The following is a 23,748-nucleotide window of genomic DNA, read 5'->3' on the forward strand; positions in this document are numbered from 1 at the left end:
TTTCATGCATTGCTGCTGCTGCTGCTGCTGCTTCTGAGTCACTTCAGTCGTGTCCGACTCTGTGTGACCCCATAGACGGCAGCCCACCAGGCACCCCCGTCTCTGGGATTCTCCAGGCAAGAACACTGGAGTAGGTTGCCATTTACTTCTCCAATGCATGAAAGTGAAAAATGAAAGTGAAGTTGCTCAATCATGTCCGACTCAGAGACCCCATGGACTGCGGCCTACCAGGCTCATCCATCCATGGGATTTTCCAGGCAAGAGGCGGATTCTTTATTTCTGAGCCACCAGGGAAGCCCAACAATACAAATTACCAAAGTTTCTTTTCTTATGGGATCTATTTTACATGCACAGTTCCTCATTTTTTACAAAACTTATAAAATTGTGAAATGAAAATGATAAGCCTAGGAAAGAATTGAAGAAAAAAAAAGGATAAGCAAATACCATAGTTCCTGTGATTGGAATGCATAAAGTAGAATGTAGCTTACCAGTGGTCAGGCAGACTGTAGAGCATGGGTTGATCTGCTGAGTTAGCTGTTAACAGGAGTAAAAAGAGTTTTAACTAAAAAGTAAAATTATTAAAATGTGATTTATATTATATTTAATATGTTTAGATTATAATTGTATTCTATATGAATTCTTTAAATTTGTTATGATTACAATTATATACTAATTATTTAAATCAAAATTTGTTTTGCATATTTTTAAATAAATTGCATATTATATAATATGTTACCTTTTACTTCATGTTTGAATTTCACATTGAATAATAGTTATTTTTAAAAGTGTTTAAAAGATAATCAGGTGTTTGACAGGCCTATCTTAGTTACAAGATTTGTCATTTGAAGCATCTAAATTAGTTTTGTCTTCTTCGGTTCTTAACTGGTCTTTGCTAGATTCTTATTAGATAATGACACTGGGTCTGACTCAGATAGTTCTGATACCTCTGTCTGGATTTAGTATAATACTCCATTTTAAATAATATTTGCTATTTACTTTACAATCGGATTGTATTATTTGATAATCAGTCAGAGCCTGACTAAAGGATATTAGAAATGGAGAAGTGTTTGGGTTCTAATTTTCTAAGTGATCAGCTCATTGGTAAATATTTTCATATAATAATGATTTCCTTATACATTTCAGTGAATATGGTGTTTCATAAAAGGAATGTTTAGCTAATCTGGACCCTTTGTATATCTTAGAAATAATAAATAAGACTATTTCATTAAAAAAAAAATTAAGTTGATAATATCATCTGAAGAAAAAAAAACAGAAAAAAAAGACAAGAATCCTGACTTGGCTATTTACCAAACAGGTAACTTTGAACAAGTCACTTTACTTCTCTGTCCCTCATTTTCCTTTGTTTAAGGGGAAGGGGTCAGATTAGATCATTTCTAAATTCTTCTTGCTCTAATGAAACTAAGTATTTAAAATATGTTTTCTCACTTAGTATTTAAATATTTGTATTCAGTATTGTGCAAAAGCATAAGAGTGAGCATTTGAGCATGATTTTAAGCATCAGTTTTACCAGATATATTTCTAGTTGTTATAGGTTGGGCAGGTCAGATTCTTTTATAACAAACTTAGTGGGGGATCCAATATGTTTTCAGGAAAAAGTTTTATCAGAACATGTTGTTAGACAGTGCATTTCTACCTTCAAAGACAGGGTGTAAAAACAACCTTCTTTAACAGTTTTGTCTTTCTGACTCAGACAGAAAAGGAAAAGGCACAAGCTGAACACAGTAGGATGAAGAAAAAAATAAATGGACTTTTATTAATAAAGATGTTAGATTTATACCTTCACAACTATTACATTTCTTTTCCTTCCAAACTTTTGGGATTCTTCTTTTTCTTTCTTTTTCTTTCTTTTTATTTTTGTTTTCTTTTTTCTATGTACACTGGGTTGTTAAGGGTTTGAATTTTGTGCTGTTGACTTCAGTTTTACTTGTCATTTATTCTGAGTTCTTACTGCTTGTAGAAGAATAATTTTTGCCGGCTGGCCATCTGGGATTCTACTTGCAGACTTTCTGACTCAGTAGCTTTTCCCCAAATCTGTGTACTTCAGACAAAAAGCTCAGCTCTCTGTGCCTCTTTCTTCTCCCCACCTGCTTTTCAGAGCATTCACATGTACATGTACCACCACCATTTCACTCCCCTGCTTCACAAAGTTCAGAGGTTGGAATGGACCATTGTGCTTGAGCGCCACCCTCTTGCTGTCCTGATTGTAAACCACACCTCCTGTCTTGCCTCAACCTGAACTTCAGAGAGTAAGACTAAATGTGGTGTGATCTTGGGGAAAATACCAGCACCTTCTTATGCTTGCAAAGCCTGGACAGCACAGTTTGAGAAATTACTGCCAAGCAATCAGAGAGCATTCTATAAATAACATGTGAACTAATAACTTAAAATTTGTATTTAGCCCTCACCTTGCAGTGACTTAGACTGAATGAAATACTTTTGTATTTGATTGCTTGTTCTAGACTTTTTATTATAACAAGATGGGTAAATGTTTCTAAACACTCCTGTTGTAATGATGTTTACATATGCTTTATCATTCTAAATATTTATATTTTTATACAACATCATTCAGTCATGATTTACTGTTACTGTAGGTTACTGTTAATAGAATTCTTGTCTGAGGAATATATTTTATATAGGTAACATATAAATATAAAGAAGTTTAAGAAATACCGTTACCTTTACTACACATTACTAAATATTGTATATGCCCAATTTATGATATATTAAAGCTCAGGAATTACTGTTATAGGTATTCATTGTCATTCTATGTTACTTATGCCCCCCAAATTGGTAAATATTATTTTTTAAGTCCTTTGGTGACATGACTTTAAAAATATACTCACTATTTCTTTGAAGATTTTAAAATGTTCAAACAATGATGACAAGCTAGAATTATAATATTTAATCATTTTAGTACATTCAGATATAGCAGTGGTTTATATATCGTCCAATGGACTTATTTTCAAATGGAAATCAACTTTTTTGTATGCTAAATAAATTTGGAACATTTATGATTTAAAAATACTATAAAGTATCCAGTTGCTCTTGAGACTTAAGGTGATCATATTTAGGGACAGACATTTAGGATTTTTGTTTACAGCAGTGTAATGGGCCTGGTGTGGCAGCATGGATCACAAAATATTGCCAGAAACATTGCTATGATTTTGACTGTCGCAGTAACTGAGGAAGTCTAGATGTTGTGATCAGAGAAGATTATAGCTTTGGGGAAGTAGAAGTGTACACAAGGACAGAACCCTGTCTTCAGCCTACTTCATTACCCCTAATTCAAAAGAAACCATGGCTATAGTTTGTGAATAGGTGACTTCCTTGCTTTATACCCATTCAGGGGTCATAAGTGTTCTTTGAATAAATTTGAAACTCAACAGAGCTTGCAGGGCTTCGGTGTAATCTGGCTCCTGTCCTGTTGGGCTCATTCTACATTCCCATATTCTACTCTGGAGCCAAACTAAAATCTTCACAGGGCATACTCCCTGCACACCTCATTCCTCTTTCAGCCATCTCTCTAGGGGGTTTCTCATTCTCTTCCTTTGGCCTGAAATACCTTGCCTCCCACTTTCCTTCAGATCATTTCTCCTTAACCTTTCATGTCTCAGTTTGGTGTCGCTTCTGCTGAGACTCCTACTGGTATTCTTCAGGCTAAGGTGTCTTTTTCAGCCCTTTATAGTTTCCTATATTTTTTCCTTATCCAAGCCACGTGGTTATTGCTTGGCACGTGTCTCTCTCCCCTCTGCGGGTAAAGAATGTGAGCTGCATCCGTGGAGATGCTGGGTCTCGCTCTGTATTCGGTAGATAATGCCTCTCACCAAGTTCTATAGAGTAGGCATTCAACAAGGACCTCTTGAGTTACTGCTGAATGAAAGAAAACCAGGGATAAGCCCAAAAGATGGAATCTGGAGTGGTACCCTTCAGGAACATGAAGTAGCATCTCAATTAGGGGAGATGATACTGAATAGTTTTAAGATTCTTGATACATATTACCACAATGTTTTTGAAAAAGGTTAAAGACATCTAGATCTTATCAAAGTTCAGCTTGAAATGAGCACTCAACAGTTTGGGATACTCTACTTTCTGTTTGTTACAAATTTGTGAAAACTTTAATTGAAGGGATTGAAACCAGTATAGTGTATGAAATTTGATACTTATTTGCTTTTTATTGAGACAAGTTGTTTTAAAAGTATTTCCCTCTGTGATATTTTTATCTTCTTTTATCATTTTTTCTCCTGAGATGAATATTTTATTAATTAATTTTTGTGAGTTCTGTATATATCTATAATATTAACCTTGATTGTTTATGTTGAGTTGGTTTTCTTAGCTTTAAAGTTTAATTCGATTAATGCACTTTTGGGGGGGAAGCATATATTAAAAACCTTTAGAATGCCATATTTATTATTAACATTTTCTTTGGCAATCTATATTGCTTTTTTAAAAGAGCTCTTGTTTACTATAGTAAAATATACATTTTTGTAGGAGTTTTTAAAACAGGAGACATAAGAAATCTCTGCAATTTTGTAAATCAAATTGTACTTTTCAGATATAGATATTTTCTGTCAACAATATATGTGAATTTCTTGCTGTGACATTTTACATTTTACAACAAACTCTTTTTAATATCTATGTAATGTTTTAGTGTGTGCATATACCATCATGTTTTAGCCAAATCTCTATCATGGGATGTTTAAGTTATTTTCAGCTTATTGATATAGAAAAGTCTACAATGAACATTTTTTTATATAATTTTGTACATCTTTGTGCTTTTCCCCTTAGGATAAATTATTTGTCAAAGAAATTCTGTGTATAATAGTTTAAGGTTGTTGATAGATTTTGCTCACTGTCTTCCATGAAAGAGATACCAGCTTACATACATCATATAGTGTGTGAGAGTCCCCTTTTTTTGTTCCATTATTGAAGCTGAATATTTTAACTTTTAGTACTCTTTCCCTTTTCTATTTGTGGGCAAATAGCCTGCACATCAGTACTGATTAATTCTCTAAAAATAGTGGATAAAATATTTTACAATTAATCCTTAAAAATAATACATAGCTCAGTTAAAATGAAATTTAAGGAAACTCTTCAAGGTAAAAAAAACAAGGTGAAATCACAAATCTAGACAGATAGAGGGAAAGCCGAAAGACATCTGCTAATTTCTGGGGTCTCTCAGCTTGGATTTTAACCACTCTATAGGTAATTAAGAACTTCTCTGGTGGCTCAGACAGTAAAGCATCTGCCTACAATGCGGGAGACCCGGGTTCAATCCCTGGGTTGGGAAGATCTCCTGGAGAAAGAAATGGCAACCCACTCCAGTATTCTTGCCTGGAAAATCCCATGGATGGAGGAACCTAGTAGGCTACAGTCCATGGGGTCACAAAGAGTCGGACACGACTGAGTGACTTGACACTCACACATAGGTAATTAAAGGGAATGTCCAGGTCCAGTATATTGATGGGAATTTGGATTGGAGACCTTTGCACAAGTTCATTTTTCTCTTAGAGCTGTATGTGCAGTAAAAAAAAAAAAAAAAAAAAAAGTATATTCCACAAAAGAAGACAATATATTTCTTTGTTGGGTTTAGCCAAGATGGATGGGGGAAAGCAGTTTTGCCTGAGAATTGCTAACCATAACCTGAACTTCACACAGGTTCAGGGTTAGGATTCACATTGCAAGGAGTGAAAAAAGTCTTAAGCTGACATTTTTATTTAAATAGGGGCCTGCTGGTGGTACGTCTGAGTATCTGGCAGTCAAAAACAAAACTCCTCTCTAGAAGAATGCATCTTTTACCCATGTCTCAAAGGATTATCATTGATAATGTTTCACACATACACATGCTTACAAAACACATAAGGAAATAGGAAAGCATGAACAAAATAAGAGTCATATTCAACAAAGATCTTAAAAATTGTAATTATAGACACAGCATGCAAACAAAATAAGTATGTTTTAAAAAATAAAGAGTTTAGAAACATAAAGAAGAACTAACAAACTATAAAATGATGAATTTGTTGACTAGAACTTGTAGAAATGAAAAAGGTAAAAATCAAAATTAGAAACTCAATGGGTAAATTAAATGGCACAGTAGAGACAGGTGAGAAGAAAACTAGCTTATCAGAAGGGAAGTTCTTAAGTCACTGCCAGCATGTGGCAGAGAGACAAAAAGACAAAAAACATGAAAGGGGATTGAGTGACAAATATTAATAACTAATCAGAGTTTCATAAGGGACAGAGAGAGAAAATATTCAAAAAGCCAAATCTGAGAACTTCACAAGATTAACGAAAGATAGGAATATTCAGATACAATGTAAGACTGGGGCAAAACATCCACACCAGAAGAATCTCAGTGATTCTGTGTTTCCACACAGAATATTAAAGACAATAAGATCTGAAAAGCAGAGAGAGAAAGGCCAGATGGAGTGACAGACTATATCAATTGCCTATGTGACATCTCAACAACATCAAAGCAAGCCAGAAGACTGCGGAATAATGCCTTAAAATGCTGTGAGAAAATAAGTTTAAATAGTATATTCCGTGAAACTATCTCCTGAGAAAAACATTATTTCACTGAGAGGATCAACAAATTCAATGTTGATTCCCTGAAAAAAAAAATTAAAATGGACAAACTTTTTTAGCAAGAAAGAAACAAAAGCAACAAAAATAATATCAGAAATTAAAAGGAACCCATAGTTATAGGTGTTTTGGAACGTTTAAAAATTGTAAGTGAAAAATATAAACATCATTTTGAACAGTTATAAAACTATCAAATGAAATTAAGCACTGTCTGAATAAGTGGGAGATATAATTTGGAGTTTGAAAGAATAGAAGACCATAGGAAGAACAGGATAGAAGAAACTACCCAATCAGCTCTTAAAGTCTTTTTGTAAAGCTATTATACAGTGGAGTATTGTGCAGTCATCAATAAATTGCTTAATGTCCCAGGAAATAGAGATCAGTGGGAAAAAGACAAATTCACAAATAATATTGAAATAATTGGATGTCAAAATTTTAAAAATCATGAAAGTCATTTCCAGTTGCAAATCAAACACAAATATGAAAGAAAAAAGTATTAAAGAATTTAAAAGTTCTGTGCAATTTTAAATTTGGGGAAAAATAGGTGAATAATTTTATATTCTCTGGATAGGGAAAGTTTTCATTTTTCTTTTTAAAGAATATCCCCAAAATATAATTTTTAAATAAATATTTCACAAATTTGATAGTATTAAAATAAGAATTCAATATTCATCTGAAAACATTATTAAAAGTAATGAAATGATAAGCCACAAATAGAGAAAAGGGGCTAAGGTTTTTCCAGTGGTCATGTATGGATGTGAGAGTTGGACTATGAAGAAAGCTGAGCACCAAAGAATTGATGCTTTTGAACTATGGTGTTTGAGAAGACTCTTGAGAGTCCCTTGGACTGCAAGGAGATCCAACCAGTCCATCCTAAAGGAGATCAGTCCCGGATGTTCATTGGAAGGATAGATGTTGAGGCTGAAGCTCCAATACTTTGGCCACCTGATGCAAAGAGCTGACTCATTTGAAAAGACCCTGATGCTGGGAAAGATTGAGGGCAAGAGGAAAAGGGGATGACAGAGGATGAGATGGTTGGATTGCATCACCGACTCAATGGACATGGGTTTGGGTGGACTCCAGGAGTTGGTGATGGACAGGGAGGCCTGGTGTGCTGCGGTTCACGGGGTTGCAAAGAGTGGGACACGACTGAACAGACTGACTGATTTGGACCAAATAACCAAGATTACTACCAGAATGAATATATAAACCTGAAAGTCAATAAAAGACAAAAGAAAGTTTATAGAAGCCATAGGTAGACACTTTGTACAACAAATGTGAAAGGCCAATGAAATATTGCAATGATAGTTAATGGTAATAATTAAAAAATAAAAATTAAAACTAGAAAAAATAACAATTTATATCCCCATATTGACAAAAATGAGATCCTGCGTTAGTAAGGATGTAGAACATGGAAACTCTTTACACAGTACTGCTCTTGCTGCTGCTAAGTCGCTTCAGTCGTGTCCAACTCTGTGCGACCCCATAGATGGCAGCCCACCAGGCTCCCCTGTCCCTGGGATTCTCCAGGCAAGAACACTGGAGCTGGTTGCCATTGCCTTCTCCAATGTATGAAAGTGAAAGTGAAGTCACTCAGTTGTGTCTGACTCCTAGGGACCCCATGGACTGCAGCCTACTAGGGTCCTCCGTCCATGGGATTCTTCAGGCAAGAGTACTGGAGTGGGTTGCCATTGCCTTCTCCTTACACAGTGCTACTGAGACTTATAAATTGATACAATTATTTGGGAGAAGAATTTGGAAAAATCTACTAGAACTGAAGATATGCATATACTATAAATGATTAACATCACTCTAGAAACTTTTACAAATATCCACCAGAAGAAAGTCTTTACCAGAAGAATATTTACTGTGCCTGTTTTCTTTTTGTAATAGTAAATTGTGAAGATAATTTAAATATCCATTTAAATGAATAAACTGCAGTTATCATATAGTATAATACTTTATAGCAGTAAAAATGAAAGAACTACAGCTGTAATTATAAAATATGAATGTCACAATTATAAAATTCAGCCTAAATAAAGCAAATAGTGGTAAATTCTAAATAGCATAATCATATTTTTATGAAAATTAACAACATGCAAAATCAAATAGGTCAATTAGGAATAAATATATAAGGTTAGGACTTAAAGCAAATCATAAATATGAAATTGAAGATACTGTTTACCTCTGACAGTAGGCAGGGGTATAGAATCAGAGGAAGTTCTAGTTTTTTAACCAAAATAGGGACATATTGTTGAAATTATTCTAACATTTAAGTTACATTATTTGCTTAAAATTAAATGTATAATGGGCTTCCCAGGTGGCTCAGATGGTAAAGAATCTACCTACAATGCAGGTGACCTGGGTTTGATCCCTGGGTCAGGAAGATCTGGAGATGGGAATGGCTACCCACTCCAGTATTCTTGCTTGAAGAATTCCATGGACAGAGGAGCTTGGTGGGCTACAGTCCATGAGGTGGCAAAGAGTCAGACATGACTGAGCAACTAAAAAAGAAAAAGAAAAGAAATGTATAATGCATATAGAAAAAATAAAGAGAACACGGGACGAAAGTATACAACTCAATAGTCACAAAGTGCATACCTGCATGATCACTACATCAAGTAATAAAATACTTAGCACCCCAGAAATTATGGCATCCCTACTCTCCAAATGTAACCACTATCCTTATAGATTTATTATCTATGAATGCTTCCTTAAACCCTATTGCTTTGTTTTTATTTTATTTTTTTAATTTAGCAGTTAAATATTTTGTGTCTGGCATCTTTGCTCAACATTATATAGGTGGATTCATACATTTTATACATGTTATTGAATAGTTCTTTCATTTTTCATTGTATATGTTCCCATTGCATGGATATATCACAGTGTCTGTATTCCACTGTTGATAGACCTGTAGTTTGTTGCTTGCTTGCTTGCTTAGTCTCTTTCAATCATGCCTGACTCTGTATGACCCCATATACTGTATCCCGCCAGGCCCTTCTGTCCATGGGATTCTCCAGGCAAGAATACTGGAGTGGGTTGCCATTTCCGTCTCCAGGGGATCTTGCTGACCCAGGAATCAAATCCAAGCCTCCTGTCTTCTGCATTGCAGGCAGATTCTTTACCCACTGAGCCATCAGGGAAGGTTGCTTCTAGTTTGGGGCAATTATGAATAATGATGCTGATTGGGTTTGTCCATGTTTCTTGGTATAAGACATTGATAATCTTAAAAAACTAAATGCATGGTTTATACATTATTTGTATGTATTAAACATTACAAAATAAAATAATGTAAGACAGACTTTTTGCTAAATTAATAGGTAGTGAATGATATTTTTATTCTAATTTTACTTTTTGATTACCATTGGTGGTAAGCATTTTTTATATTTTAATTTGAATGTTATTATTTGTCAATAGATATTGATGTTATGTGCCCATTTTTCAATCTGTATACTATTCTTTTGCATTTGCAAAGAAAAAAAGTGCTATTTAAGTTTGTCCCCATTTTGGTTTTTTTAAAAATTTTAATGGTTTTTAAAATATTATTTTTTATATTTTTAAATTAAATATATAGTCACAACAAAAATTTCAAAAAACTAAACCAGAAAACAAACAAAACCCCTAAAGTACAAATAAACATCATTTTAACCCCCTTTTCCCAATTAACTGTTGTCAACGTTTTGGTAACTATCCCTGTTCCTTGTGACTATATACACATATATGTTTATATTAATATATACATATATTTATATATTTATGTATTATAGCAGTCTTTAAAACGATCTATATAGCTGTACACACATGGTTTAACAAAAAGGAATTTTTCTGCCTAACAGAATACATTTTCCCCAGTAAATTTATTTGTACACCATCATTTAAAAATATTTGATTTCTTTGTTCATGGTTTATTCAACAAACATTTATCAAGCCCTTAATAATCGTGTATAGTGGCATTATTTTATTGGCATTGAGAACAAAGGGATGCACAAAGCTCCTGCAGGGGTGGAAACTGAATGATATTTGGGAAAATATACAGTAAACAAGTATTTCATATAAGGCAATAATTAGTACTATGAAGGAAAAAATGCAAGGAAGAGGATAGAGACATGGGGTACTCAAGGAAGACCTCTTAAATGAGCTGGAACAAAACTGAATTGTGGGAGCCCACTGTGCTAGTATTTAGGACAAAATCATCTCAGAGAAAGTACAAGTGCAAGTCCACCAAGCATATCTTTAAAATTAAAAAAAATTGATATTAGTTAACATTTTAGATTACTTATAATTATTAAATATTATAAACAAATTTGGAAAAACCATTTTTGTTAAAAGACTTCCTCAGTTCTTACAAGTGTTCTAACTTTTCTGCTCCTTAATTTTCATACCCACTTTTCCCCTGTTGTATGTTTTCATGGCTACAGTGATAAGAAGATACATAAGTTTATCTGAAAGGAAGTTAATCTGATGCCATCTTACTCTTTAGGCTTAATTCATATTTCTTTAGGGGAAAAAAATAAGTTTTAGAGAAACAAAAGTTTGCAAAATAATTAGAATATAGAATGTTAATTTGGAGAGGAATATTTATAGCTAAGACAAAAAACTGTAATGACTTGCCTTTAGTTGTACTGCTACTTAATAATTTCTTTTTATGCCATTTTAATATCATGGAAACTTTAATAAAATCACTTAAAAAATAAGAACTTTGACATACATTTTAAAAATCTCCCTCAGGTTGCTGATGCCAAGTCTTTCTCGGGACCTTTTAATGTCTTGCTTGTGAAGACAAAATGGAGTAACATTGGCTTTCATATACTTCTTTTTGATCTGGAAAGCCTTCTTGAACTTTTGCTACCGACTCCAATCTGTGATGTTGACCCTTCCAATTCATTCTACTGCAGTGAGATTCTGAGAAGAGCCAAAAGTACAGTAGAGAAGACAACACTGACACTGAAAAGAAATAAAACTGTCTGTGGTCCTCTCTCTACGGAGGTACATGCCAAGCCTGTTGGTGAAAGCCCAGCCCAAGGAGATAACGCCATCAAATTATCAGAAGAAAATGATGGCATTAAAAAGCAGAAGAAAATAAAGAGCTTCAAAAAGATGCACCCTAAGCAATCAAGAAAAGTCGATGCCAACCTCACAATAGACACAGCTAAATTGCTCCTATCTTGCCTTTTGCCATGGGGAGTGGATAAAGAATTAGATAATCTCTGCATTAAGCATCTCAATATTTTAAAGCTTCAGGGTCCTGTTTCTTTAGGACTTGCTGCAAATGAAGATCACTTTTCATTGATGCTGCCAGGTTGGGATTTACACAATACTGAAATGAAAAAAGACTATTCAAAAGTGAATTTATTTTCTAGAAAAGTTTTGGACTTGTCAGATAAATACACTTCCACTTTTCCAAATCACTCTGGGATGCCAAAAGGACTGGAAAATAATTCTGATTCTTTACAAGAGTCAAACACTATAGTTTATTTATTGAGCAAACTATTTTTAGTTAACAAGTTAGTTAACATGCCCTTAGAACTGGCATATGGAATGGACAGGTAAGACATACCTAGAGATTTTGACTTTTCTTATTTAGGATATTAAAAAATTATTATTATTTGTTAAATTTAGCTCTCTAGCCTCCCTTGTTTCTCCTTTTATTTCTTCCTTCTTTCCTTTAAAGGAAGGAAGGAAAGAAGGAAGGAAAGAGTAAATAAGCAACATCTTCTTTAGCTCAAAACACATTTAAGAAAATCTTCCATTTAATTCTTTGAGATTGGAAAAATATTTGGACAATAAATCTGTATATTTTAAAATTGATTCATCCAGCAAATATCCACTGGTCTCATAATATGTTCCAGAAAATTCACAGTACTGGATGTTGAATGGTTCAATAGATGGGTAGATAGATAAACAGATTCACACACATTTGAAATCCATTATACTTGCTGTGAATTAACTATTAACAAAAAGCATTAAAGTAAATGCCTCTGATGATATATTTTATATATCATTAGGAAACGAAAAATTTGAAAATTTCATACCTCAAATCCCACCATTTAATTTGTACTCTGGCATATTAATATAAAAGAGGTTACCATCAATTCACTTATAGAAAGTATGGCTTAGTAATAATAGCTACAATTTTGGGGGTGTTTAGTATCTACTAGTCACCGTGTAAGCCACATGATTTCACCGGCTACATGATTTCATTCCATGTGCACAGCAAAGCTAGGATATAGGTGCAATTACTTTGCTTAATGTATAGATAGGATATTGAGACTTATGAAGAGAAAGTACCAACCCCAAGATTAATTCAGAGCCTTGAAAGCTGATTTGAGGCCGGGCGTCAGTCTAATTCCAGAGCCTGATTGCTAACCTTGACTCTGTATTTACCTTCTCCCATGCTAAATTTTAATATAGTTTTTCATAGTCTGATGTTAGAAGATTTTATTTGATTGACCAAGTGCTTAATGAATATGTCCTTAGCACTAGCTTACAGAGGAAACATAAATAAAATTTTTATTTGGGTAGGAACTCTTTCAAATGATGAAGATAATGCATATGAAGTAAGTAGAAAACACTTAAAAGAACAAGAAGAAACATTTGCAGTATAGGTAAGTATTGTAGATGATCAGAGGAAAGAGAATAATTAGTGTGAGATGAAACCATCTGAAAGCCTTTGGAGAAGATGTACTGTTTGAACTGCTCATTACATGGTAGTAAATGGTCCTTGACATTTCTATTCTTTGGTAAGAGCTCAGTTCAACAAATCTGTGCCAGGTACTATATAATAGACTTCCTACCTTCAGTGAACCTACAGTCTGGTAGCAAGTCCATATGGATTATATAGATTCAGTGTTAAGCTTCCTTCCATTTCAATGCTTCAATGCTATAGGGTTTTTCCGTTTTCTGTTTGGTGGCCATAATAATGAGAAAGTAGAGACTGGTAAATTTCCATGATTCCTATACTTAAATTTCCTCTATTTTTTTATTTTGTTCATTATAATGTATTTATACATAATATATAACTTCATGTTTATAACATATATATATATATATAATATGTGTATTTTAATTTCAGTTAGGCTTCTTTCACTTTTCTATTAATAAGAGAATTAAATAACACCTAATGTATGATAAAAAAAAAATTATAGTCAGCCAATTCTAAAGACCTGAGAACAAATCCCAGTTTTGTTGTTAAAGTAGTGTGGCTTTGGACTGGTCACTTAGCCCCTTTGGGCCTTGCTTTCCTCATTTACAAAATGAGGTGAATAGAATAGGTGATGGTTAAGATTTCTTCCAGAGAAGGCAATGGCACCCCACTCCAGTACTCTTGCCTGGAAAATCCCATGGACGGAGGAGCCTGGTGCACTGCAGTCCATGGGGTCGCGAAGAGTCGGACACGACTGAGCGACTTCACTTTCACTTTTCACTTTCATGCACTGGAGAAGGAAATGGCAACCCACTCCGGTGTTCTTACCTGGAAAATCCCAGGGACCGGGGAGCCTGGTGGGCTGCCATCTCTGGGGTCACACAGAGTTGGACACGACTGAAGCGACTTAGCAGCAGCAGCAGCAGCAGCAAGATTTCTTCAATTCTAAAAACAAATTCTATTTGTTAGCCTAATCATGACCAGACAGAGCAGATGAGGGACTTAGTTACTATCACCAGAGGTTTTCATTCTGAGCTTATTCCTGATGCTGAATACAGGATGTGGAGGATGTGTCTGGAGCCCTTCAGGGGAGATTAAGGGCTTTTAGCATGCTATGCATTAAAAGGCCTTAAAATCATTGCCACATGTTAGTTAATTCTTTACAAAATTCTTCATTAAAATAAATTATTGAATGAAGGTGTCAGGATTAGAGACTGTGTCCCTAAATAAGCCACATCAGATTTGATCTGCTTTTGGGGACTATGTGTCATATTTAAGGAAATCAAAATACTGTGTATTGAATTTTTCACAGTAAATCTTTCCAATAAATGTGGCCATTTTGCTCACATTTCACTGTGGTCAGGAAGGTGAAGAAATCTTTGCATGCTTAACAACTGAGTGCATGATTTAACTAAATTTTAAGCAAAGAGCTATTTGCCTTTGAGAATATCTATGGATAGTATCTGAAATTTTCCCCCATTGAATCACTGGACTAGGGTAAAGACTGCCTTCATCAAGTCCTGATGGTATCTGGGGATAATTCTTTGGCAGATATGACATATTAGGATTCAAAAACTTATTGCATTAGCCAAAATCACATGACTTAAAGTAGCAATGGCCTTCCAGTAAAAGTGGATCACAAAATAATTCTGAATAAACCAAGATTCACAATTGAATTGAGATTAGGCTTTTAGGTAAGTCAAAGTGGGGAAATAAGATTCACCAAAGAGAATAATGTCAAATACATTGCTAAAAATAATGTGTTCAATTCCCAAATTTGTTAAAGTGGTCATGCAGTCAGTCATATCTTCAATTTGTTTCTCAAAATATGTTTATACATATTTAACAATATCTTTTAAATTTTTCCTCAACAGTGCTTTCAAAATCGAGTCTGTGCATAATAAGATGAAAAGTCCTGGAAATGATATTCTGAATATTTCAAGCTTCTACGGTTATTTACAAAATGGTAAAGTAGTTACAGATATAGTTGAATTTTTTTATATGAAATAAAAGTGCCATAACTGGATAGTATCCGACAGTTTAGAATGAGAAGGGTGTATGTTTACTGTTTGATTTAGTCTATGTTTCACATGGTTATAGTTTTATATTCTGTCTATATATATGAAATTTCATTATTAGAACAAGTATCTTATAAGATGTAATGTAATGGATTTTTCAAATGATCTGTGAAATGCCTAAAAGTCCGAAACTTTTCAGCAAGGAAACACTTAATATTAAATAAAGGTCCCATATGATTTATGAGAAAGCTTCCTATATCAATATCTTTATTACCATATAAGTATTATATTAAGTAGTTTTACAGCTTTACAGTTTTACAGCTATTTCAGAAGTTTGTCTTTGAATTTTTCTGGGTAACAATCTTGGTGTTAAGATTTTGTTTTGATGCCAAATGGCTAATTCATCTCCCAAACCTCCTCATCCAATTTTTTGACATCTCAAGTGAAGTGACTCAGTCATGTCTGACTCTTTGCGACCCCATGGACTGTAGCCTGCCAAGCTCCTCTGTCCATGGGATTTTCCAGGCAAGAATACTGGAGTGGGTTGCCATTTCCTTCTCCAGGGGATCTTCCCAACCCAGGGATTAAATCCAGGTCTCCCGCATTGTAGGCAGATGCTTTTACCATCTGAGCTACCAGGGAAGTCTCCTTTGACATCTCAGTTCAGTTCAGTTCAGTTGCTCAGTCAAGTTGCTCAGTCGTGTCCAGCTCTTTGCGACCCTATGAGTCACAGCACGCCAGGCCTCCCTGTCCATCACCAACTCCTGGAGTTCACTGAGACTCACGTCCATCGAGTCAGTGATGCCATCCAGCCATCTCATCCTCTGTCGTCCCCTTCTCCTCCTGCCCCCAACCCCTCCCAGCATCAGAGTCTTTTCCAGTGAGTCAACTCTTTGCATGAGGTGGCCAAAGTACTGGAGTTTCCGCTTTAGCATCATTCCTTCCAAAGAAATCCCAGGGCTGATCTCCTTCAGAATGGACTGGTTGGATCTCCTTGCAGTCCAAGGGGCTTTCAAGAGTCTTCTCCAACACCACAGTTCAAAAGCATCAATTCTATCTTTCCAGTTATTCAGGCCAAGAACTTTAATGCCATTTTGTCTTTCTCCTTTTCCTCATACTCCACATCCAAACTTTTAGTAATCATTTTGGTTCTAGCTTCAGAGCATATCCCAGATTCTGACTTCTTCTCTCTATTATTCTGCCAAATGCCTGGTGTGAGACTTCATCCCCTCTTGCCTGGATACAGAAGGCTCCTAACTACCCTCTGCTGCTATTCTTGACTCCTGTACTCTAATCCCAACCAAATATCCAGAATGATCTATTTGAAACTAAGTCAGAACCTCATGTGTGTTAGTTGCTCAGTCATGTCTGACTCTGTGACCCCATGGACTGAGCCTGCCAGGCTCCTCTGTCCATTGGATTCTCCAGGCAAGAATACTGGAATATGTAGTCATTCCTTTTTTCAGGAGATCTTCCAGAACCAGGAATCACACCCAGGTCTATCTGCACTGCAGGTGGATTCTTCACTGTCTGAGCCACTAGGGAAGCCCTCATGCTACTACTTAACACTTTTCAGCAGCTTCTGTTTCACTCTGAATAAAAGCTACAGTCCTTACAATAGCTCATGAGGCCCTGTATAACTTGGCTGCTCTACCTGTGTCTTCACACACGCCTCCATCTGACCTCATCTCTTTGTATTCATCCCTAGCTTCACTACTTCCAACTAGGCTGCCTTTTTAACTCTTTCTAGAACACATCAGGCAGGGTTTAAGGTCTTTGCACTGAGTGTCCCCTCCGCCTGGAAGGCCCTTTCTCCAGATTCCATATAAGTCAACCTGCTGTTCCCCACCTCTACCCTCTAGCCTTCAATTCATCCTCAAATGCCATCTTATCAATGCAGGCACCCTCCATTCTCCCTAGCATACTCTACCCCTTTCCCTGTTTGACCATAATCCTTTTTAACATCTGACATGCTGTATATCATTTTTTCATTTGCCACCTACCTCCTGCCACTCAAATGTAAGCTCCAGGGAGGTTATTAAATAATTTTTTTTTGATCAGCTTTATTCACTGCTGTGCTCCCAGTTCCCAGAACAATGCTTGGAAGGAATTAAGCAAATACTTTTGGATTGAGGATGGATAAAAAATAGAACAATGGTTTTGGAGATAAACCACTGAGGTTCTAGATCCAGTTCTGCCACTTACTACTTATGTAGCTTTAAGTGTATCTTCTACTCCTTTAAAAGCCATAGTTACTGAATTTGGAAAATAAGAATAAGATTCCAGATTTGATGTGCTTTTTACTTCCAAAGTTGTGTAGCATATGATTAATACATTGGGATGACCTGAATAACAGTTGCACGGTGGCCCTCTCAGGGCTTTTGAATAGAATATTCATTCAGAATATTTTAAAATGAGAGTTTATTAATAGTCTCCAATTATTAAGCTGCTAGTATGTCCAAGGAGAAGGCAATGGTGCCCCACTCCAGTACTCTTGCCTGGAAAATCCCATGGATGGAGGAGCCTGGTGGGTTGCAGTCCATGGGGTTGCTGAGAGTTGGACACGACTGAGTGACTTCACTTTGACTTTTCACTTTCATGCATTGGAGAAGGAAATGGCAACCCACTCCAATGTTCTTGCCTGGAGAATCCCGGGGACTGGGGAACCTGGTGGGCTGCCATCTATGGGGTCACACAGAGTCGGACACTACTGAAGTGACTTAGCAGCAGTATGTCCAAAGAATTAAGTCCACAAACTTTACATGTATTATGTCAACTAACATAGAAATAACACTGCACAATAGGAGGATCTATCTCTGTTTAATCCTTAGGGAAATTGGGGATCAGAGAAGTTAGATGACTCATGCATAGTCAACCAGCTAACAAGCTGAAGGACTAGGATTCCAGTCCATCTCCATCTGATTCCAACTTCCTTGCTCTTTCTATGTCAGGCCATTTCTCACATTTATGATTATAAGTTATATTTCCTCTATAGGACCTAGTCTGGATTGCCTGCCTTTACCTGAAGTAGTAGTCATTATTAGGGTTATTTACTCTAATTTTTATTTTTTATAACACTGGGAAAGAGATTATAATTAAAGGTATAATATAAGTGGTTTTCTGGGCTTCCTTAGTGGCTCAGTGGTAAACAACTCATCTGCCAATGCAAGAGATGTGGGTTCAATCCCTGGGTTGGGAAGATCCTCTGAAGAAGGAAATGGCAACCCACTCCAGTATTCTTTCCTGGAGAATCCCATGGACATGTGAGCCTAGTAGGCTACAGTCCATAGGGTCGCAAAAGAGTCAGACATGGCTTAGCAACAAAACAAAAACAGTAAGTGGCTTCTGCTGAGACCCAGGTATTTGCTAACCAGAACCAAGGAGGCCTCAACTTTTCCTATGATTGTCCCAACCAAAGCAGCCTGAGCAACTAGGGTTATTAGCAAACAATCTCCCTGATGTTGAGAGGTGGCATTTATACCATTTAAAATTCAGTTAGGTGCAAAGGAAACATGGTTTTATGTTTTAATAATTGGCAGATGGAAGGTTAAAGAAAGGAGAGATTCACTTCATGCTATTAATTCTATAAAGTCCAAGCCTAAGGAATAAAATAGTACTCTGAGGTGCTCATTCTGAAGGACTGACAGGAACCAATACCCACTTCCATCATCAGAAATGATGGCTAAGTAATATTGGTAAGCCTGAGATGTTTTCTTTTTATCTTTCCCCTGAAGTTATAATTAATTCTTTAACTCATTGACATTGCCAAGAAAAGTTGGCTCTCATTTCCATCTCATATTAAAGTTTTAACATCACATTAAAGTGTACTATGAAGTACCCTATGATGCCAGTAAGTAGTTACAGTTGAGACCAATACTTAGCTTTGATGGTGCAATCACAAGGTCAACCAAATGAAAGAGGGAGAAAGGAAATAGATAAAAAGAAAATGCTCCTTTACCTGCTCTGCTCATGAAGAAATGAAAGATAACAACTTCAAACTCATAGTGCTCTGTCATGCTCACATGTTTTATATACTGTTCTTGGCCATTTCCAATTTATATCATAGGTTCCATAGGGAAAAATGATATTAATAATGAGTCAGAAGTTTCTTATATATTTCTTTTATGTCCCCAGTTTACATTATATCAATACCTTCTATTAATCTCCCTTGCCCACTAATGTGAGATATGCACACACACACACACATACATGTCTATTAATATATAAAATGGCAATTCAATGAAAAGCATCTTAGACTAAAACTAATTAAGTTGATCCAGGATTTCAAACATACATTAATACATTAATTTAAATAGACAATTATAGCAATTTTCCCTCCAGTGCAGGATTGCATCACTCTTCCTTATCTCACTCCTGGATCTGGCACCTAGATAATATACTTTAGCCATCAGAAAGCCTTAATTCATTGATTTTTTCATTTGGATGATAATATGTCCATTTTCAATTAATGAAAAGGCACTTATTAAGTGCTTTTTTGTGTAGGGAACTGTTGGACACTCTGTGGATCAATTTAAATAAACTAAGCCATAGCTCACCCTTAAAATTTCGCACTGAACATTAGGGCAAATAGATAGAAAGGACATTCAAAAGGGCAAATTTAAAAGAAACGATACATAACAAAATGAGTCAAATTAAAACATAAGTGCTATACCTATTGATCAGAGTAGTATAGCTGGGTAAGGACAAATCAAAGGAAGTTTTTTATAGGGTTTTCTGTGTGATAGATACTAATTCATGGCAAGGTAGAATTTCAGGAACTACTTGTATGAGGAAGGAGTTGTGAAATTCAGTAATCTGTTTTGAGGAAAATGTTAGTCATTGCATTTTGGTGGCAAAAAGGTACAGAAAATGGGTTTAAGGTATAAATATGAGTTTGATTTGATGTGAATGTGTATTAGGATAATTATTAGAAATACATATATGTTAATTAATGTTTCTTGACTCTGGCTATATATGAAAATCATCTAAGGTACTTTTAAAAAGTATTAATACCTACCCCATTCTCACCCTAGGACCTATTAGACCAGAATCACTGGAAGACTGATTTTTGTGGGGGGAAAAAGGCTCCCAAGTGATTTCAGTGTGCAGTCAGGGTTGAAGATCATTGGGCTGCTTCCATGTTTAATACTCTCAAGATACAAATGTGTTCTATATATTTTTAGATAAGAGTGAATCTCATCTACCTGAAGCTGACGTTTCACTTTTGAAGCTAATTTCCTGTTGGAGAGACCAGTCTGTTCAGGTATGATAACAGTTCATTTCGTGAAGTTATTGGAAGAGTTCCTTGCTGCTACATTTCCTTCATATTCCCCTCTACCTGAGAATATACATAAGTAGGTACTCTTGTGTTTTCTTCCAGGGTATTTTATTTAATAGCACTGATACAGAGATTAACAATGAGAGAAAAGTGGAAAAGAACATGCAGGGATGCACCAAGTTAGGGGCATGAACAGAGGGGGCTGATGAAGAGGTGTTTACTTTAGTGCCCACTGAGGCAAGTGTTTATTATTTGATTTCAATATTAGATGGAAAGGTCCCTAAGCTTGTGAATCTGATAGGTATGATTAGAGATCATTTTTCTCTCCTTTTCATTTGTGAGCTGATTTAGAGACCTCGTTTACTCAATGTCCAATTTAAGTCTTTTCCTTATTTCAAGGATTGTTTGTGTGTGTGTGGATAGCTTTGTACATAATACAATAAATATCTGTGCATTGATTAGATGAATATTAACTGGAACTTTATTCTTCATGGGCTAAATAAATGTCACATTTGCAAGACAAGCATAGCAATAAAGCCAATTACAAATGGTTATTTTTGGTTACAAGAAAACAAAGAAAGTCGATTCAGAACAGACTGTGGGGGTTGATACCATGAAACCAAGTAACACAGTTGGGATGGTCATTAAAGCCATGGCCTACATGATTTGCCCCAGCCTGACCTCTTTCCTCATCATTCTCCCCCGTCCTCACTAGCCACACTGATCTGCTTATTATATCCAGAACTCACGAAGCTCATTTCCACCTCAGGACCTTCCTGTTCTCTCAGACTAGAATTCTCATTTTTTCCCATTCATCATTTGGATCTTTGCTTAAAAGCCAATTTCTCAGAGAAGTCTTCCCTGATCATTCCATCTAATATTGTCACTGTACCCTGTCTCTCCCCACTGCTCCAGTCACTGTCACAGTATCTATTTTTATTTTCTTTGTTAGGCTTGCTTTTAATGGAGATTTTTTTTTTTTTAATTTTATTTTATTTTTAAACTTAACATAACTGTATTAGATTTGCCAAATATCAAAATGAATCTGCCACAGGTATACATGTGTTCCCCATCCTGAACCCTCCTCCCTCCTCCCTCCCCATTCCATCCCTCTGGGTCGTCCCAGTGCACCAGCCCCAAGCATCCAGTATCGTGCATCGAACCTGGACTGGCAACTCATTTCATACATGATATTTTACATGTTTCAATGCCATTCTCCCAAATCTTCCCACCCTCTCCCTCTCCCACAGAGTCCATAAGACTGTTCTATACATCGGTGTCTCTTTTGCTGTCTCGTACACAGGGTTATTGTTACCATCTTTCTAAATTCCATATATATGCGTTAGTATACTGTATTGGTGTTTTTCTTTCTGGCTTACTTCACTCTGGATAATAGGCTCCAGTTTCATCCACCTCATTAGAACTGATTCAAATGTATTCTTTTTAATGGCTGAATAATACTCCATTGTGTATATGTACCACTGCTTTCTTATCCATTCATCTGCTGATGGACATCTAGGTTGCTTCCATGTCCTGGCTATTATAAACAGTGCTGCGATGAACATTGGGGTACTCGTGTCTCTTTCCCTTCTGGTTTTCTCAGTGTGTATGCCCAGCAGTGGGATTGCTGGATCATAAGGCATGTCTATTTCCAGTTTTTTAAGGAATCTCCACACTGTTCTCCATAGTGGCTGTACTAGTTTGCATTCCCACCAACAGTGTAAGAGGGTTCCCTTTTCTCCACACCCTCTCCAGCATTTATTACTTGTAGACTTTTGGATCGCAGCCATTCTGACTGGTGTGAAATGGTACCTCATAGTGGTTTTGATTTGCATTTCTCTGATAATGAGTGATGTTGAGCATCTTTTCATGTGTTTGTTAGCCATCTGTATGTCTTCTTTGGAGAAATGTCTATTTAGTTCTTTGGCCCATTTTTTGATTGGGTCATTTATTTTTCTGGAGTTGAGCTGTAGGAGTTGCTTGTATATTCTCGAGATTAGTTGTTTGTCAGTTGCTTCATTTGCTATTATCTTCTCCCATTCTGAAGGCTGTCTTTTCACCTTGCTAATAGTTTCCTTTGATGTGCAGAAGCTTTTAAGGTTAATTAGGTCCCATTTGTTTATTTTTGCTTTTATTTCCAATATTCTGGGAGGTGGGTCATAGAGGATCCTGCTGTGATGTATGTCAGAGAGTGTTTTGCCTATGTTCTCCTCTAGGAGTTTTATAGTTTCTGGTCTTACATTTAGATCTTTAATCCATTTTGAGTTTATTTTTGTGTATGGTGTTAGAAAGTGTTCTAGTTTCATTCTTTTACAAGTGGTTGACCAGAGTTCCCAGCACCACTTGTTAAAGAGATTGTCTTTAATCCATTGTATATTCTTGCCTCCTTTGTCGAAAATAAGGTGTCCATATGTGCGTGGATTTATCTCTGGGCTTTCTATTTTGTTCCATTGATCTATATTTCTGTCTTTGTGCCAGTACCATACTGTCTTGATAACTGTGGCTTCATAGTAGAGCCTGAAGTCAGGTAGGTTGATTCCTCCAGTTCCATTCTTCTTTCTCAAGATCGCTTTGGCTATTCGAGGTTTTTTGTTTTTCCATACAAATTGTGAAATTATTTGTTCTAGCTCTGTGAAGAATGCTGTTGGTAGCTTGATAGGGATTGCATTGAATCTATAGATTGCTTTGGGTAATATACTCATTTTCACTATATTGATTCTTCCAATCCATGAACATGGTATATTTCTCCATCTGTTAGTGTCCTCTTTGATTTCTTTCACCAGTGTTTTATAGTTTTCTATATATAGGTCTTTAGATTCTTTAGGTAGATATATTCCTAAGTATTTTATTCTTTCCGTTGCAATGGTGAATGGAATTGTTTCCTTAATTTCTCTTTCTGTTTTCTCATTATTAGTGTATAGGAATGCAAGGGATTTCTGGGTGTTGATTTTATATCCTGCAACTTTACTATAGTCATTGATTAGTTCTAGTAATTTTCTGGTGGAGTCTTTAGGGTTTTCTATGTAGAGGATCATGTCATCTGCAAACAGTGAGAGCTTTACTTCTTCTTTTCCAATTTGTATTCCTTTTATTTCTTTTTCTGTTCTGATTGCTGTGGCCAAAACTTCCAAAACTATGTTGAATAGTAATGGTGAAAGTGGGCACCCTTGTCTTGTTCCTGACTTTAGAGGAAATGCTTTCAATTTTTC

The 23,748-nt window shown here is 35.8% G+C and overlaps 1 protein-coding gene across 1 annotated transcript in view; it reads left to right on the forward strand.

Moving 5' to 3' along the window:
* WDR72 (WD repeat domain 72) overlaps positions 1-23,748 on the forward strand; it is a 229,246-nt gene that overhangs the window by 124,253 nt on the left and 81,245 nt on the right. The window contains exons 15-17 of the mRNA XM_055537915.1: positions 11,329-12,146; positions 15,118-15,214; positions 20,450-20,524. Coding sequence (XP_055393890.1) covers positions 11,329-12,146; positions 15,118-15,214; positions 20,450-20,524 — 990 coding nt within the window. The remainder of the gene's footprint in view (positions 1-11,328; positions 12,147-15,117; positions 15,215-20,449; positions 20,525-23,748) is intronic.

The sequence above is a fragment of the Bubalus kerabau genome, chromosome 10 (genome assembly GCF_029407905.1).
Source record: "Bubalus kerabau isolate K-KA32 ecotype Philippines breed swamp buffalo chromosome 10, PCC_UOA_SB_1v2, whole genome shotgun sequence".
NCBI classification, from domain to species: Eukaryota; Metazoa; Chordata; class Mammalia; order Artiodactyla; family Bovidae; genus Bubalus; species Bubalus kerabau.